Below are 19274 nucleotides of genomic sequence, written 5' to 3'. Positions count from 1 at the left end.
TTATCAGCTCTACAGCTTGCTCTGGAATTTTTGGGAGCCTCAGTGTTGGAAAGTGGGAAAATGTAAAGCTCAGGAGCTCAGGTGTGGGAGGAGAAGCAGCAGCACAAAGGATGAAAGGACAGCCAGGGAGTGGCAGGATAGCAGTTTTAATCAAATGAATCACGGACTCGCTCCCAGAGCACACTTTGGGAACGGCACCAGCCTGGATCCCACAGGAAAATGGATTTTTGTGGGATAAGGTTTGTTCCAAAGGTCCCCAAACCCTGCAGTGACTGCCCTGCCCACACAGAGCCATGTCCTGCTAAGGAGAAATGCCTGGAATCCCAGAAAAAACTGACAGCAAAGGATTCCAGGGCATGGATGCTGGTTTACAGACAATCATGGGGTGTTCTGGGTTGGGAGGGACCCCAAAGCTCACCCACACCCGTGGCAGGGACACCTCCCACTGCCCCAGGTGCTCCAGCCCCAGTGTCCAGCCTGGTCCTGGGCACTGCCAGGGATCCAGGGGCAGCCCCAGCTGATCTAGGAATCCATCCCAGCCCCTGTCCACCCTCCCAGGGAACAATTCCTTCCCAAAACCCCATCCAGCCCTGCCCCTGGCACTGGGAATTCATCCCCCCTTGCTCCATCACTCCACACCCAACACCACCTCTCCATATCACTTTTTTTTTTTGACAGAAATCCACATTTTTGCCTTCATCATTTTAACCAGATTCTGTTCCTGCTATAAATTACCAGAATTAGAAAGAGTGAGAAAGGAGAATAAAGAGTTAAATTTACTACTAAATTCTACTGTTTTGCGTTTCACAGTGGGGAAAATCACTCCTAGAAATAGACCCCTGGAAAGAGCAACAATTTACAGAGCAAAGAGGGTCTTGGATTACCAGGGCATCCTCAAGACATCTGCTTTTGCAGGGCTGCCTCGAGAAACACGAGCTCTGCAGCAAAGAAAAAAACAGATTCTATTTCATGGCCAGAGCTTTGGTAGCAGAGAAAAAAAAAGAGAAATAAAAAAAATAAAAAATAAAAAAAGTTAAAATACATAGTGGTTTAGAATGCAGACACAGTGAAATCAAAAAGGCAATTCCCCACTAAGGGCAGTCCCTTTTCCAAACAGAAAACTGAAGCACTAAAAAAACCCAACAACCTGCAAAAACACCTTTTTCCAAAGGGAGGAATGAGGGGTTCTAGAGCAATGGTGAGCTCTGCTTTAAACACTGTGTGCACCCAACACCTGGGCTGCACAAAAACCAACTTTCCCTGGAATCACACTCGAGCCTGAGCTCCCAATGAACAGCACTTTTGCATTCTGAGCTTTTTAAGGCTCCTTTTTTTGGTTTTATACCAATGAAAAGCATCAAAGCAGCTGTCACTCGCAGCCCTGTGCCTTTATTGATAACTGGAGGGCCCTTGGCATTGCCTGTGAAGTTTAATTTCCCAAAGTGGTCAATTAAGGGTGGGCAATGAGCTCGGCAGTGCCTGCTGCTCCAGGACATCCCCACTGCTCCTGCTCCACCTCTGGGCCTTTCCTGGACAGCCACGGACACAAACTGATCATTCCTCTTGAAAAAGTCATTTATTGCAAGAAAAAAAAATAATTTTAAAGGCTGGTACAGATACAGCCTGGAATGCAACAAGATCCTAAATAAAAACTGCAGGGTTGGATTTCTTGGGGGAAAAATAAACATGAGCTGACATTACCATCAGCAGGATCACACTCAGTAATGTCCATTCCACCCTCCTGCCCCAAGCTTTTATTTGAAGTTTCATGAAAGAAACGCTGCAATATCTTAATTAAATCTATTTGCTAATTGACCAAAGGCTTAAAACTTTCCCAGCAGTAAAAAAAGAGAGGAACATGTAATATTTACACTGATTGCTCACATAATTGCACCTGAGTGGTTTAACTTGAGGAGCAAGGACAGGGGGAAAAATAACCTAAGCTGCAGATCAATACTTGAAAGGAACAGTAACTCCAGTGGCTACAACCAGGCAAAAATTAAGCAATCCTAAGAACTAATGACAAGAATAAAATTACAGAAGCATGGAATGGCTTGGAATTTCAAAAGCAATGTTCTAATTAAACAGCACTGCTTGATTCCTGCCAGGACTCCTGCGTGCTTCTCTTTGGAAAGCTCCTCCCAAGGGGGCATTTCCAAAGGGTTCTGCCAGCTGAAGGGGGCACAGCTCTGTCCCTGTGTGCCCAGCCCTGCTGGGGACAGCTCTGCTCACTCCTGGGGTCCTGCAGCAGGAGCAGGGCCCTGTCCCATCCCTGCTGCTGCCACCCCAGCCCCAGGGCCACCCCAGCCCCAGGGCCACCCCTGCAGCAGACACAGCTGCTCCGTGGCCAGCCCAACAACCTTCCCTCTGTCCCCAACTCCCTGAACAGCCACCATCAGCTGTGCCAGCGCTCAGTCCCACGGCCAGACCTCAGCTCTCACCTGGGACATCAGCACTTGAATCCCCCAGCTGAAATTCACACCTCAACACCCCTAAAAATCAGCCTTTAACTCCACACCCCTACAGGGGATCTTTGCCACCACTGGAGACATTCCATTCTTTTATTTTAATCAATCTCTCCTCTGCATCCTCCTGTTCAAACTCTCCAGGCCCATCACAATTTTACTCTTTATTTATCTGCTGTCCACTCAAAACCTCCATCCCTTTTAATTTCCTCTCTCCTAAAAAGCTTGATTTTCCTTTTAGGCCAATGCTGGTTGAGGAAATCCCTCCTGAAGTTTTCATAATGAAGGCCCTGCTCTGTAATCCATGAAAAGCTCTCCACCAGCATGTGCTGAGCAGGACAGACAGACACAAAACTACTACAAATTGTGTCTTGATCCACTAGTTCTTATCAGCTCTGAGGTCTGATAGGCCAGGTTTTAATGTGGAAAGACTCCAGCACTTCAATCCCACACTAAAATAATTGCATGGCAAAAAGGAGATTAACTGAAGACAAGTACCAGTAACACAAACACAAAAACATTCAGTGATACCATCTTTAAAAAGTCTTACAAAGTGTGCAGTATCAACCCCTCAATAAAGTATATAACAACAATTTTTAAAGAAAATATTTTAAAAAATCTCAAAGACCCCAAAAAACCATAACCAGTGGGGTTTTACTCTCGGTTATTTAATGCCCCTTTTCACACTGCACTTGAGGACCCTGGTTTTAAAGAGCACAAATTAACTGCTAAACACAAAGAACCCTGCCAGGCTGAGGCCAGGTTAATTCCAGTCCACACTGCTGGGATAATGGCAGCTGCTTCTGCATCCCCAAACCCAGCCCTGTGCCAAAGCCAGCCCCAAGCTGCAGCTCCCCTGCCCTGCACGCAATAACCTGCACACTCTGCAACATGAAATTAATTAGACTGGAGGAATGGTAAAGAAACAAGATGTAAAACCTGATCCAGCACCTCCTTCAGCCACGCTGCCAAGGATCAGCTCTCCAGGCAGGGTTACTTCCCATATAATATTTTTCCCTTCTTCAATATGTACAGATGCACTTCTGGTTTTGTGTTGATTTTTAAAGATATTTTAAGGCAGCAGTTTGCAGCTTAACATAATGGGAGAAGCCAAAGACATTTGGCAGACAATAAAGCAAACTTGCATATTCACAGGCAGTTCCAGGATTGGCTGAAATCAGGGAATAAAGGTCAACATTTTTTGGTTAATTCTATTTAAAGCTCCGTGAATTAGAAGATTTGTGCAGCAAGTTCTGCTGCAGAGTATTTTCTATGTGATTAACTAGCAGAACAATCACAGTGGAAAGTCTCCCAGTATTCCCAGGGCTCCATCCAGCCCAGAATCCTGCAGGAGCCACAGCAGCAGAATATTCTAATAAGAACTCTCCTAATCTTCACCCAGCAATAATTTCAAGATGATATTATTATTCTCATTTCCTTGAATAATATCCATACTCCAGGGCCATTTTCCTTCTCATATTCAATATGGGGCATGCTCCTATCAAGATTCCTTTCTTCATATCCTGTCACGGTATCAATCACTGCCTGCTGTCCACTCAATCCACTTTTGATTTATCAGCCGCCGTCTTCCTGGACTCCATAACTCGACCCAAACCATTTTAGCAAGACAGTGACAAATAACACCCAGGATCACATCAACCTGTTCCACTTAGTAAACTAAGGAACAGGAACTGTGACATCCCTCCATAAGTATTCCCTGCTATTCCCCAGCCTGATGTATATTAATGAGGAGCTGCTATTTGAAATGCTCCTTCCACATCAGCATCTAATATGATCAAATTAGGAAATGGGATGATTTATTAAATTCCGTGCAGCTGAAATATTCCTTCCCAGCTCTGGATGCCTGGCTGCAGAGAGGGAGCTGTTGCTTCCAATTTTTCCACAGGAGGATGTGCCTGCGCTTCGCAGACGAATTATTGGCTTTAAAAAGATTGTGAGGAGGCGAAATGTTATTAAGCAAATGCTCAGTAAAACAAACTAAATCGGTTTTAAAATTCCTAATTTAATGTAAATCTTGGTTGTTTCTGCTGAAATTCAGTTTGTGATCTTATTAAGTCGTATTTGCATTGTACTCCCTCACTGTAGGACAGCTTGGAATTTATGGCATTACTGGGAAGCTACACTTTTTTGACTTTAAAAATGCATCTAAAATAGAATAATTATAATATGCACAAGTTTTCTTATCTTCTCAAATGAAACACAACCACTACTGGGAAGCTCCACTTTTTTCACCCTAAAAACTGCATCTAAAATGAAATAGCCAACACACACACAGGTCTCTTATCTTCTCAAATAAAACACAACTATTATTAGGAAGCTCCACTTTCTTTAACTCTAAGAATGTATCTAAAATAGAATAATTATGATATGCACAAGTTTTCTTATACTGTCAAAAAAGTACAAGCAATACTGGGAAGTCCCACTTTTTCACCCTAAAAATGCATCTAAAATAAAATAATCACAATATGCACAAATTTTCTTTTCCAATAAAGCACAAGAAATCAGTTCAGGTTGCAAACAACACCTATTTAAAATATCTTACACATCTCATTATCAAACCCCAACTTTTCAAAGTAAAACTTGATCTAGCTCAGTGCTCTGCACTGCTGGAGATCTGTAAATCACCTGCTCAAATAAAACACCTGTGTTAGAGAAGTTATTAAAAAACACATTACTTTTAACACCACCTTCACTACCTTGAAAACCACATTAAAAGAGGATTGTGGGGAGAAAAGACATTACAGGATACAGAATCTGTGCCACCTGCATGATTTACAGCAAAAACAATTCCAGGCATTTAAAGAGACCATGTGAGAGACCCGAACTTCCAACGGGAAGGGAATTTTCCAGAGGCAGACTCCTAATAAATAAAATAAAATTTACAAATGGCACTTGCTGGGCTCCTAAAGGGGATAATCCTGTGAGGGTACAAACGCAGGGCTCATCTCCCCTTTGCAGGTGGGAGCAGCTTTGCCTGCCTCCCTGGCAATGCAGAAGCTGGAGATCCCCAGGAATATTCCCCTGGATAAGCCATTCCTCGCCACAGGAACACGAGGGGCTGCCTGAGCTCCTCTGGATCCTTTCATTAATTATTTACAAGTGGTTTCTTCAGGATTTCCCTTGAAAAACCAGAGGAAAATAAGTTGTGCCACCAGGAACAAATAAAAACCCGGAATTACAGCTGGAATTCCTGAGAATTCCAGGCCAGCACTACAAACACACACATTTCCCAGGACATTGTCACACCTGCCCCAGGTGGGCAGAGATGGGAACCCTCAGTCCTGAGCCACCTTTTCCCACCATTTTATTTTTAGGTTTATTTTTTCTACCCCTCCATCACATTCCCTCTCTCCCCCACAATCTCTTTCCCAGCCTGGGGAATCCCAAACCCCTTGGAAAGCTGGTGAGCCCCTGGGCTGAGTGATTTCGAGGCAGAAAAGGGATTATTTGGCACCACTGACAAGCAGGGCAAGCACAGGCCTGGAGTAGCAGCTTTGTGCTAAACCAAGATTTAACTCTCCAAAAATCAGATTCATCCAGAGCTGCTCAGTGCCACACTACAGCAGACTTGGATTAAATTACAATAAAGGATGGGATGTGTCCTGTTGGGTTTAACTGAAGCTTTTGGGCTCTTGTGGGATCATTTGGGATGTTATTTAGCAGTATTTTCCCTCTGTGGGTGTGAATAGGACCAGCAGTTAAAGGAATGTGCAGCTCTAGTGCTGCACACTCAATACATGAAATGTTTGATACATAAAATATTTAATACATAAAATATCTGATACATCAAATATTTGATACATCAAATACATCAACTATTTAATACACAGTATTTGCCAGCACTAGCCAGGTTTCTCAAGTTTTTAGGTGCCTCATATCCATATATTGTAACCATGATTAAAATCAAATCCCTTGGAAAAGATGACCACTGAACCACAGCTAGTGAGAGCTGCAATTTGTATTTATTATATATTATTGTATGACCATTAAACCATAGTTAATGAGGTCTGTAATTTATTACATATTGTTTTATTATAATAAAAAAAAATTAAATCAGTTTATCACACTTCCTAACACTGAGTATGTGAAAAGCCTTCCCTTTCACCTCATTCTTCTGACATTTCTGTGGGTTCAAACTGATTTTCTTAGCAAAGAAAAATGGGTATTCACTGCACAGGAACAGCTGCACAGCTCTGATGGGGAGGATACTCCAGGAGAGGTCAGGCAGTTTAATTTCTAAATTTATTTCTAACTCTAAATAATCAAATTTCTACTACAAAGGCACTGCAGCAATAAAGGGTCCAAGGAACTCTTCCAAGGAACAGCTGGGATAAGTCATAGCACAGCACAAAGGAGGGAAAGGGGAATATTCACAGCTTTCAACAACAATTTTTCAACATTTAGAGGCAACAGCTCTGGTTTGGACATGGAAAGCAAAGGTTTAACAATTCCTTAGTGCAGGCACATGAAATGACCTGGCTGAAGATTTTAAATATGGACCCAAACAGCTCTGATCTGCCTGATCCACTCAATAATTAATTTAAAATCAATATGAAATGCTAATGGGAAACCTGGTAGCCAGGATAAACTTCAGTTAAACCTCTTAATTGAAAAATACACACAAGCACAACCTGAGCATCTTCTAATTAAAGAAGAAAAGCAGATTTTATAATACCTTTTGCAACTACTGGTTAAGATTTAAATATTTTAATTCTGAAATACTTGTTTGTCACAAACCAATCCATGCAAACTTTCACTCCAGACAACCTTAAATATTAATAAAAGACTGCATAACTAAAGACTCACCCTTTTCCAAGAGGAACACAGGTGAGAAAATCAGTTTATTCTGAACCTCAGGGAGCCAGTGTTATGTGTGGGAATTATGGAAAGCAGGAACAAAAGGAAAAAATCCACAAGACATTTCCAAATAATTGTATGACACCAAGAGACCCTATTTATGGTTTTCTTTGCTTGAATCAAATGCAAGATAAGTATCTTATCTTCAAAACTGTTTCACCAGGGTAACTGAAAGATTTAGTGTGTGGTAAGCACTCCAGAGACCCCACATCAGGAATTTCCAGGCACGTGTGGTTCAAACCATCACCTGCAGCCATTATTCCCATTTATCCCAAGCTCAGTAATTATGGCAGGATTTTCCAGCAATGTTTTTCCAGCAGAAATACCACTGTGGTTTTTTCCTAGGGGAGACTCTTACCTCCTGGTCCTGCTCTTGGACCTGGACCTTTGGGACCTGTAGGATTTGCCTCTGCCCCGGGAGCGGCTGCGCTTCCTCCTGGAGCCGTAGGAAGAGCTGCTGCTGGATCTGTGTCTGCGCCTGCAACAGAGCAGGGGTGAGCCTGGCCCTGCCAGAACCCCAAACAGGAACAGACCTCCAGGATTCCCCAGGAAACACAGCCAGGGGTGAGCCTGGCCCTGCCAGAACCCCAAACAGGAACAAACCCGTAGGATTCCCCAGAAAACACAGCCAGGGGTGAGCCTGGCCCAGCCAGAACCCCAAAAACAGGGACAAACCCAAGGACTGCTCAGAAAACACAGCCAGGGGTGAGGCTGGCCCTGCCAAAAACCCAAAAACAGCAACAGACCTCCAGGATTCCCCAGGAAACACAGCCAGGGTGGCCCTAACAAAAACCCTAAAAACAGGGACAAACCCTCAGGAGTCCTCAGAAAACACAGCCAGGGGTGAGGCTGGCACTGCCCCAAACACCCCTAAAAACAGGGACAAACCCTCAGGAGTCCTCAGAAAACACAGCCAGGGGTGAGGCTGGCACTGCCCCAAACACCCCTAAAAACAGGGACAAACCCCCAAGGATTCCCGAGAAAACACACACAGACTTGGGGGGTTTTAGGGTGCCCCAGAAGCCTCAAACCCCACTGTTCCCCCATAAAAGTAACTCACACACACAGGGACACTGCAGCCTAAAGAGCTGATCCTCCAAAATCCACATGCCGGGTAAAAAATGAAATTTGGGTGGGGACCCTAACTACTATTAGTAGTACTAAGTTAATCAGGGTTAATTTACTTCCTTTGAGTTCATTTAAGGGCAGTTCCCTCCTGAGTCCAATCAGAAATCAGAAATCAAAAGGGTCTCTTCCTTTGCAAATCCCTCCCACTTCTGTCTGTTCAAAGAAGAAATTCTTCTACCACGGAGAAAGGTGAAAGAAAAGACATTAAACCCAACATCTAAATGAAATCCAAATCTTAACACTTCTTCTCCATCTCCCCAATTGTTAACTAATTAACAATTACAATCCTCCCTATTTTTGGCCTTTTTGCATGATTCATAAAAAAACAGAATATATTATGTAGTATTATATTATGTAATATTACATTATATTATATTAAAACAGTATGTTTAACATATTTTTATATATTATATTACATATATTATCATATACTATATATTATATTCCATATATTATAATTTTTATTATAATTTATATTATATTACATTATGATACATTGTACTACATTATATTATACAGACTGTATGTATAAAATATGAAGAAGGACGGTATTCAGGATGTGCTCAGTGATTATCCAGCATGAGGGAAAGGAGCAGCAGGAGCTGGAATGCTGGCCAGGATGCAGAGGTTAATGCTGAAGAACAGGGCTCACCAGGAAAGGGAAGGTGATGTTCCTGCTGGATGAGGGACAGGAATTCCAGAAGCTGCTGCTTTGATTCCTGGGGGTCAGGGATAAACCCAGCATGGAGCAGGGCCTGAACTGCCAGGAGCAGATGCCCTGCCCCAGGGGCAAAGGCAGGATCCCAAAAACAGAGCCCTGGATCACTCCTGGATGCCCTGGGCTCCCTGCAGCCCCTCTGGGCTCCCTGGAGCTGGAACAGATCCGAGGCTCCCAGGGCTGGGCTCACAGCCCAGCACCCTGCCCTGGCCCTGGGGAGCACGGAGACCCAGCAGGAGAAAGGGCTGGGATGACCCTGAGCACACCCTGCAGCCACTCCAGAAAGGCCTGGCAGAGATTTCCTCCTGGATTCCCAGGGCAGCTGGACACCACTGAGTTCTCCAGCTCCTCCTCCCTGTAAATTCACCAGCACAGGCCAGAGTGAGCCAGCCAGGATGGAGCACAGAAATGCTGCAGGGCCTGTACCCCCTGAGCCAGGCTGGGAGAGGAGCAGCTCCAGGAGAGCTCAGAGCCCTGGCAGGGCCTGGAGGGGCTGCAGGAGAGCTCAGAGGGACTGGGGACAAGGATGGAGGGACAGGAGCCAGGGAATGGCTCCACTGCCAGAGGGCAGGGCTGGATGGGAGATTGGGAATTGGGAATTCCTGCCTGGGCTGGGATTGCCAGAGCAGCTGGGGCTGCCCCTGGATCCCTGGCAGTGCCCAAGGCCAGGCTGGACACTGGGGCTGGAGCACCTGGGACAGTGGGACATGTCGCTGCTGGGGAAGAAAGGAAGAGTTATTTTACCTCCTGGGGTTTCCCTGCTTTAAAGCAGAATTTCTCTTTGGATCAGCACATTCCCTGCTCTGTTCTGCTGGGGGAAGGATGTATGGGTATTTCTGGTCACGGTGGTGGGTTTGGAGTTTTATTTGTCTGAAAACAGTTTCACATCACTTAAGGTTCAGAACAATCTGTGCCATTGTTTGGATCTGCACATTCCCTGCTCTGTTCTCCTGGGGTGAAAGTGGTGTGGGCATTTCTGGTCACGGTGGTGGGTTTGGAGTTTTATTTGTCTGAAAACAGTTTCACATCACTTAAGGTTCAGAACAATCTGTGCCATTAAATCCCAACCTGTGGGATCCAAACCCTTCCTGCTGTAACACCAAAGAGCTCAGCTTCCAAAACCTCCCAGAAATGCACCTTTTCTCATAGGAATGGGACCAGGACGGGAGGTCCCGAGAGCGCGACCTGGACCTGGATTTCCTGCCCGACTTTTTGCGGCTGTAGGCGCGGCTGTCCGAGGAGCTGCTGGAGGAGGAGCGCCGCCGGTGCTTCTTCTTCCTCCTGCTCCTGCCCTCCTCCTCCGTGTCCGAGGAGCGCCGGCCCATCTCCGACCTGCGGACACAAACACCGCCCGCTGTCACAAGGGCTGCCGGCTGCCCTGCCTCGCTTTGTATTTATAGAAAATCAAAATACGCCGTTCCCTCTGCTCATGTTCCCTGGAGCACAGCCTGACTCCCCGGCTGTCCCCTCCTGGCAGGAGCTGTGCAGAGCCACAAGGTCTCTCCTTATTCCCCTTTTCCCCAGGCTGAGCCCCTTCCCGGCTCTCTCAGGCCCTCCTGGGCTCCATTCCCTTCCCAGCCTCTCCCGGGGCTCCATTCCCTTCCCAGCCTCTCCTGGGCTCCATTCCCTCCCCAGCTCCCTCATCCCCTTCCCAGCTCCATTCCCTCCCCAGCTCCATTCCCCTCCCAGCACAGACGGGTCCAACTCGCTCAATTCCTCCCTCCAAACTCCGGCCCATCCTCACACCTCGGTCACCGGGGCAGCAGCTCCAGATCCACCGGGGAGCGCCTGCAGCGAAGGGAAATTCCCCGTTAAGGCCAGCGAGCCTGCCCCGAGCGCCGCCGGGCTGCAGCAGCCCCTCCGGGAGAGCGGCCCGGTCGGGGCACGGCCCGGCCCCAGGGCAGCCCCGGGCTCCCGCAGCCGCTCCCGGCCACCAGCGGCTCCGGGGACTCCTTTCCAGGGCCCTTCCCGGCACAGCCGGATCCCCGTGCGGGCCCCGCCGGGGCCGTGCCCCCTCACCGGCGGCCGCCGCGCACAGCGGGCCCTGCAGCGGCCGCCGAGCGCCCTGCCGTGCCCTGGGGGGCGGTGCGGCTGTATCCCGTGTCCCTCCCGTGTCCCCCCGTGTCCCCCCGTGTCCCTCCCGTGTCGGGCCGGGGTCCCGCCGGGGTCCCGCTGCCCTCCGGGGTGCAGCGCCCACCGAGCGCTGTCCGCACCGTGCCCGACGCGGCGACCCCCGGGCGCGACACGCCGCGGGTGACGCGCAGGAGGGGAGCGTGGGTGGTCCCGGGGTCGGGTCCCGCTGCCCGCGGGGGGTGCAGAGCGCACGGAGCTCTGTCCGCACCGTGCCCGGCACGGCGACAACCGCGGCGACCCACGGGCGCACGGCGTGTCCCGGCCGCGGGGACGGGACCGCGGGGACAGCGGCGCGGGGCGGTTTTCGTTCCGTCCCGGACAGTTCAAGGCGAGCCGGGGTTTGCGGCACCGAGAGCCGCCCCGCGGGCGCGGGACACGCTCCACGCGCGGCGTGGGCACCGCGGCCGTGCCCGCGGGTGGGCACGGACCGAGCCGGGACCCACGGGGCCGGGCGGAGCCTCCGCCGGGCGAGGACCAGAGACGCCCCAGAACGACGGAATCGCTTCCCTTAATTCGATTCTCGCACCCGGTTTGGTTCGTTTAGCTCCCGGGAGCGCGCTCCCCGCCACGGGAACGGCGTGGGGTAAACGAAATGTCGGGGCGGAGGGGCCGGGGGGGCTCACCCGCGCCGGGACACCGAATGCCGCGGTGCCCGGTGCCCCGGGGACCGAAAACACCCCGCGGGAGCGGCTCCCGGGCGCGGGGACACCGGACACGCTGCGTGTCGCGACAGGGTCAGTGTGAACAAACCCCGGAATAACTCGGGATAAGCCCGGGCCAGCCCCGGTACCGAACCCGCCCCGCTGAACGAGCGCTCCGCTCCGTGCGGCCGTCGCCCCGCAGGTCAATGCAAAATCGATAGGCAGCAAGAGTTAAACAATTCTGAATAATTTATTGGAATTTAGCGAAGGTGGGAAAGCGGCGCGTTCCCCGGGCCAAAGCGCTCCGCCGTGGGGTGCGGAAACACAAAGGGAAACCAATACCAGCGACAGCGGCTCTCATCTGCCGCCGCGTCCCTCGCTGCCACTTGTCCCCGGCGTTTTCCGGGAACTTTGGCGCTGGCCGTGCCGGGCTGGCCGTGCCGGGTTAGCCGTGCCGTGCCGGGGCAGTGCGCTGGGCTGGCCGTGCGGGGCTGTGCCGTGCTGGCCGTGCCGTGCCGTGCCGTGCCGTGCCGTGCCGTGCCGTGCTCCCGCGCCTAATTAAATTAATTAGGGCGCAGCGCGCGGCGGGCGGGCGGTGCCGTGGCCGCAGTGCCCCGCGGCGGGCGGGCGAGCGGCGAGGACGGGAGGAAGGAAGGGGTCCATTCAGAGCTCCGAGGGGAGGTAATTCGCCGGGAACAAGGGGCCGGCTTTGCAAAGTATAAATAGTGCCACTTCAATCGCGGCGTCGCTATCAGACCCCGGGAGCCCTGCACGTCGGGCGGCACGGCCCGGCCCGGCTCGGCACGGCCCGGGGCGCCGCCGCCTCCCCGCCCCGTGGATGCCCGCCCGGGGAGCCGGGGCAGCGCGCCCCTGAGCCATGGAGGAGCTGACGGCGTTTGTCTCCAAGTCGTTTGATCCCAAAGCCAAGGAGAAGAAGGAGCTGATCACCTACCGCGAGGTGCTGGAGAGCGGGCCCCTGCGCGGCCCGCGGGAGCCCGGCGGGGCGGCGGCGGAGCCGGCGCGGGAGGACGCTCCCCGCCGCGGGAGCCCGACGCCGCCGCCGAGAGAGCGGCCGAGGCGGCCACCCCCAAGCTCAGCGACGGTAACGGCGGCACCGCGGGCTCCCCCTTCCCCCGTCCCCTTTCCCCTTCCCCCGTCGGGGTCGGCGGGCGCGGGGCGGCCCGGGGGCTGGCGGTGATGGGCGGCTGCCCGGGCTCTCCCGGCCGCGGGAGATGGGCGGCCGGCCTCGAAGTTTTTAGATTAAAATATTTAAGCCCGGGTTTAACTTGCTCAGAACGCGATCTTGTTGCCGCTCGGCATCCCACGGGAAGCCGCGCCGCCAACGAAAGCCCGGCCCCGCTGGTCCCTTCGTTCCCCCGCGGACTCGCGTGGGGCCGGGCCGCGCTGCCCACGCTCCGACCCGCCGCGGGTGTTCCGCGCGGTACCGCGGGGCCGCCCGCCGCTCTCGGGGCTGCGGGAAGCGGCCGGGCCCGTGTCCGTGGCCGCGGGGACCCGCGGGTCGCTGCCGCCCTTTTGTTTGGAGCGCCGGGAGCATCCCCGGTGGGATGCCCGCAGTGAGGGATCGGTGCGGCGGGGCCGGGCCGGGCGGCCCCGGGGGGCGAGAATTGACCAAGCAGGAACGGATGTGGGGCGCGGAGGGGCCGCGGCGGCCGGCGGACGCTGCGGGGACCTGTTGCTGCGCATCCCCGGGGGCCGCAGGGGAGGGCTCGGTGCGGACCCCGCTCCCCCGGCAGCGGTTACCGGAGGCGGCGGCGGAGCCCGGAACGGCCGCGGCCGGGCGGCCTAGCGCGGCCCGGGCGCACAGGCCCCGCAGCGGCGGGAGCCGGGCGAGCCCCGGCGCCCCCGGCCCCGCCGCTCTGACTGCTGTGTCGTGCCCAGTGTCCCCAGAGCTGAAGGAGCGCAAGGAGGATGCGAAAGCCATGGAAGACGAAGGGCAGACGAAAATCAAGCAGAGGAGGAGCCGGACGAATTTCACCCTGGAGCAGCTGAACGAGCTGGAAAGGCTTTTCGACGAGACGCACTACCCGGACGCGTTCATGCGGGAGGAGCTGAGCCAGCGGCTGGGGCTCTCCGAGGCCAGGGTGCAGGTAGCCGGGGCCGCGTGGGTGCGTGTGCTCGGGAAGAGCCGCGGAGGTGATGGGGACGAGCCCCATCCTTGTGTCAGGGAGAGGAGGCAGCTCCGCAGCTCCCCGGCTCCCGACTCCCTCCGGCAAATCTGCCGGCGGCCTCGCAGGGTTTTGCCTGCCCGGGATTTGTGTCCCCGTCCCCTGGTTCTGCCCGGGATTTGTGTCCCCGTCCCCGCGGTTTATCCCAGCTCCGCCGTGGTTCCATCCCTGCCTCGGCAGCCGCTCCCGGCTCATCCATGGACACGATTCCCGTCATGGATGTCGCGACCGCGAACTGAATTAGACACAAACAATGATAGGTGTATTGTCAGCCCGTTTCGCCTCGTAGTTCTTAAATGTTGAAACGGCACGAAAATTGAGCGAGGTGCTTTGTTCGGGTTTATGAAATGCAGAAAGTCCGGGATTAACCCGAGATGTTTTGAGCTTTCTGTCCCCCCGGGAAGCCGCGGCTTCTCCGGGTTTGCCCTGCGCTTTGCACCCTCCCAAAGTTTATTCCAAACGGGTCCCTGGGCTGCTTCCTGCGAGTTCTGTCGGGATGAGCTGAGGAGCGGGCAGGAAGGGCATCCCTCAAATGAGAACAAATGTAGCTGCTCCGGTGGATTTCCGTTCTGAAAATAAAAGAAGAGCAAATGATGGTCATTATTTGCTGGAACACATGGAGAAGTTTTAGGCCCCGAACATCTGCAGCTGGTGGAAAGTATCGCTGTAACAGATACTCCCCCTCGATCTTTGTGCTCGCAGGCACCATCTGCACCCAAGTATGCGCTCGGTCCTCGGGGGTTTCCCTGCATCGGGTAGGGTTGTGAGGACAGAGGCAGAGCCGGCACGGGGGACCGAAAAACTCAAAACGAGCAGCTTTTGTCAGAGCCTGAGCCACTAAAAAAAAAAATTGAAATAAAAAAATAAAAGTCTTCATTTTCCCCCTCTTCTCCCCCTCTTTTTTTTTGGTTTTGTTTTTTGGTTGCCTTTTTTTTTTTCGTGGCTGCTCCGTTGGTTTTTGGTTGGTTGGTTTTTAATTCTGTTTGCTCGTGGTTTTGAAATTTATTTTTTATTTCTGTTCACCAAACCCTAACAAAACCAAGGCAAAAAGTTGTTGGCTGTGGAAAATGGAGCAGGGAGGTGCTCGACAAAGGAGGCGGCGGCGGCGCATAATCCGCGCTCCCATGATGCCAAATCGCAGGGTGCATAATAACTTTTGGAGATTTACATAGATTAAACCCATTCCCTCGAAATCCTCCCGGAAAAAAACCGCTTTTCAATAATATTTTGCCTCGTATCTGCTCTAATTTGTAAATGACGGAAGGCGCGCTTGTTTCCACGGGAGGCTGAGGGCGAGCGTGGCTTTGGGCAGGTTTTCCTTGCCTGGAGAAAATGACAGGGCGGGAGGAATTCCCGTTTATATTTGTTTCTTAAAGTAAGGCCTCAAAAATTTGATTTTTTTTTTTCTCTTTTTTTTCTGGCGCGGGGAAAGGATTCCTCGGCCGATGTGGCTGCAGAGCCCTGGGTTAAAACGGGGATGTTTTAAGACCGGCTCTCCCCCTGTCCCTTCCTCCTTTCCTAAAGCCAGCAGAACTTCAGGCTGGGAATTTATTTTAACGATTCCATTTCCAATATTAAAAGTACGTTCTTGTCCAACGGGGCAGCCTCTTCGGTGCAAGCAAATTAGATTATTATGATAATGAGATAATTATTCCGCTTCTGTGCTACACTCCAGTGAACAGAGAAATTCGAAACTTCTTTGTAGCGAAGCTTTTAGGACTGTAATTCTCCTCCAGCCCCCGCAAAAAAAAAAAAAGAAAAAAAAGAAGATAAAAAGTCAGAAACCCCTGTTGTTGTTGAGTTTTTCTGTGAGATAAAGCTAATTAATTTATGTATTAATGAGCGCGATCTTCTCAGGCCATGACCACATTAGCAGAGGGTATGGAGGGCGATTCCAGCCTTTGGGAGTCTGGTGCGGAGAGGGGAGCCCGGGGCTGGGGCGATCATTTCCCTGGGGCTGCGCTTGGCCATTTTCGGGGCGTTTGGCCCCTTTCCCTTGTGCCTGTGGGAGCGGGGCGCGGGGGCAGCCCGGGCGGGGGGAGCGCAGCGCACCCTCCTCTCTTTGTCCGCGGGCTTGGGGGGCATCTTTAATGTCCATTCTCATTATTCTCGCTATCGCCGCCGTGACGCCGCGCCCCGCCGGGCCTCCCCCCGCAGGTGTGGTTCCAGAACCGGCGGGCCAAGTGCCGCAAGCAGGAGAACCAGCTGCACAAAGGTAGCGGGCCGGGGGCGCGGCGCGGGCGGGCGCGGCGCGGGCGGGCGGCGGGCGCTGCTGACCGCCGCCGCGCTCCCCCGCGCAGGGGTGCTCATCGGAGCCGCCACGCAGTTCGAGGCCTGCCGCGTGGCCCCCTACGTGAACGTGGGCGCGCTGAGGATGCCCTTCCAGCAGGCAAGTGCGCTCGGGAGGGTGGCGGGGTGGCCCCGCCGGGCCCCCCGCGGGTGACACGGGGCCGCCCCTCCGCTTGTCCCCCCGCTCCGCAGGTGCAGGCGCAGCTGCAGCTGGACAGCGCCGTGGCCCACGCTCACCATCACCTGCACCCGCACCTGGCCCACGCCCCCTACATGATGTTCCCCGCGCCCCCCTTCGGGCTGCCGCTGGCCACCCTGGCCGAGTCCGCCTCCGCCGCCTCCGTGGTGGCCGCCGCCGCCGCCGCCAAGACCACCAGCAAGAACTCCAGCATCGCCGACCTCCGCCTGAAGGCCAAGAAGCACGCCGCCGCCCTGGGGCTGTGACCGCGCTGCTGCTGCTTTATTTTTTATTTTTTTTTTCAAAAAAAAAAGGGGGAAAAATAGGGAAAAAAAAGTTAAAAAAAAGGAAAAAGGAAAGAAATGAGGGAGAGGAGAAACGGAGATATATACTTATTTAAGGAATTAGAGGACGCGCAGCTGGGAAGTTCACAGGTTTTGAAACTGACCTTTTTCTGCGAAGTTCACTTTAATACAAGAAATTTGATAAGAGAGGCGGGCCTCCTTTCACGTTGCATCAGGTACTTGAGTTTAACAACCACGTCTGGAATAGCGACAAAAAAAAAAAAAAAAGAAAAAAAAAGAAAAAAGAAAGACTACGACGAACAGAAAAAAATAGGGGAAAAAAAAGACAATGATTTCTCTGCGAATTTCTAATGGAAGACTGTCCGGGATACTTCCTCCAGCAGCATTCCGGGTTGCATGTATTTGTATTTCATTGATGGAGTCCTTTGATTCACTTGCACTTCACCCTCATCTTTAGTAGAAAAAAAAACCGAGACAACCACAAAAGCAAACAAACAAACGTGGCTGGGTTCTTTCTCCTTTAATCTTGGAGGGAAGCAGGCAGAGAGAGGCAGATCAAGCGCTGCCTTTTCCACTCTCAAATCTTTGTTGGTCGTTTGCTGTCCCACCTCTGAAATAAAAGGGAGCGGAAAGCGCCAGGAGAGCGGAGTTTGCCTCCCTTTGCCGGGTCTCTCCTGTCCTGAGGGCAAAAAATAAATGAAAAAAAGAAAAAGAAAAAAAAAAAAAGAGAGTATTTAATTCCCAACCACCACTTGACACCACGGCAAATTCCAATAAGAGGTACTGGGTACATGTAAAATATGTTGATACACACGAACAAAGTTTATTTTGGCTATAACTTGTGAATTGATAGTTGACTGTCAAACATTTACATTTTATCTCATAAAGGTGTATCTATTCACGTAACCTTGTGATTTTTTTGGTTATTATTATTATTATTTGAGAGACGTATAGCTATTTAACCTGGGGTACCCTGCAGTCAGTGATTGTTATCCCAGATTTTGCCATCTGACCCTCAAGCTTATTGCCAAGACAGAGGGAAAGCTCTTCTACGCGAACTTTGGTATGGACGGGCTTTGTATCTATTTGTTCTCCATGAAAACAAAATTATTTATATTGACCATATTTTTTCTAGTGTATTTTAAGTTATTTAAAAAAAAAAAAAAGAAAAAAAAAAAAAAAAAAAAAAAAAAAAAAAGAAAGCAAGATGCTGTTATCTCATTGCATTTGTTGTCAGTACAATATATTTTGTTTCACTCAGGTTTGCTTCACCTTTTTTAATCCATTTTCGACGTCACGAATTTTCAATAAGTGCCAAGTAATGAATTTAAGACACTTTGCCTACGGAGTGCCGGGGGCCGGTGCCAGCTCCCTGTCGGTGCCAGCCAGCGGTGATGTTCTTTCTGTCCCGTCTCCTCACCTCCTGTAGATCTCGCTCGTTTCTTTCCGCCCCGCAGATGTCGCGACACGCCGATAGCGCTCAGCACGACGAGGAAGCGCCGCTCGCCTCCGCGCAGCTTTTTTTAAATATTGTTTTTCCTCCGCTTTCCGTGAGTTTCCCCCGAGTTTCGGCTGCACACACCGGGCCGTTCGCGTTGGGTGTTCTGCGGCGGCCGAGCCGGCCGGCGGATGCTCTTACAGCAATTGTGTCTTTGCGAGTTCTGTCAGGTTCCCTCAGGTAATAAAAGCGAGCAAAGCGGAACGGCTCGGAATCTTTTCCAGGGAGGGATCGGGGGGACCGGGAACCCCTGAGCCCGGGCAGAGCCCGAACCGAGCCCGGGCAGAGCCCGAACCGAGCTCGGGTAAAGTCCGCACCGAGCCCGGGTAGAACCCGCACCCATCCGGGTAAAGAGAGCCCGAACCGAGCTCGGGTAAAGCCCGAACCGAGCTCGGATAGAATCCGCACCCATCCGGGCAGAACCCGCACCGAGCCCGGCTAAAGCCCGCACCCGCACCGCTCCCACCGAGCGCTCCCGGGGGCTCCGGGCCGGGCGCTCCCCCCACGCCGGGATTCTCCCCCCGGGGCGCTGGGAAGCTCCGGGAATTCCCGGCGGGAGGAGCCGTTCCGGGGCCGGCGGGGGATGCGCAGCCCCCGAGCCCCCGCCGGGGAAGGGCTGGGAAATGTTGGGAAGGGTCGCGAAAGGTTGGGAAGGGTCCCTCGGGCCGGCTGCGGCACCGCGGGCAGCGATGGGAGAGCCCGAGGTGTCCCCGCGGGATGGGCAGGGACAAGGACCGGGACAAGGACAGGCACAGCCCGAGCCCTCCCGAAGAGGCCCCAACCATTCCTGTGCTAATAACGGGCTGGAAATGATAGATTTTACATTAGGTAAAACGGCTTTATTCCAGCAAAAGT

At 52.2% G+C, this 19274-nt stretch overlaps 2 protein-coding genes across 2 annotated transcripts in view; one reads left to right on the top strand and one right to left on the bottom strand.

Moving 5' to 3' along the window:
* Positions 1-11304, bottom strand: part of RSRC1 (arginine and serine rich coiled-coil 1) — a 96906-nt gene extending 85602 nt beyond the window's left edge. Inside the window, exons 1-3 of the mRNA XM_039713618.1 lie at positions 10934-11304; positions 10327-10521; positions 7702-7821 (exon numbers count right to left, since the gene is read on the bottom strand). Of these exons, the coding sequence (XP_039569552.1) occupies positions 7702-7821; positions 10327-10514 (308 nt within the window). The 5' untranslated portion in view covers positions 10515-10521; positions 10934-11304. The remainder of the gene's footprint in view (positions 1-7701; positions 7822-10326; positions 10522-10933) is intronic.
* Positions 11305-12626: 1322 nt separating this feature from the next.
* SHOX2 (short stature homeobox 2) lies at positions 12627-18046 on the top strand. The gene is given in 6 exon segments (XM_039713955.1): positions 12627-12979; positions 12982-13065; positions 13863-14071; positions 16307-16364; positions 16450-16538; positions 16631-18046. Coding segments are annotated over 6 exon segments (831 nt in total). The 5' UTR covers positions 12627-12840; the 3' UTR covers positions 16883-18046.
* Positions 18047-19274: the final 1228 nt, after the last annotated feature.

Source organism: Passer montanus, unplaced genomic scaffold (assembly GCF_014805655.1).
Source record: "Passer montanus isolate IOZ18808 unplaced genomic scaffold, ASM1480565v1 scaffold29, whole genome shotgun sequence".
Taxonomy (NCBI): domain Eukaryota; kingdom Metazoa; phylum Chordata; class Aves; order Passeriformes; family Passeridae; genus Passer; species Passer montanus.
This window is presented reverse-complemented; position numbering and strand designations above follow the sequence as displayed.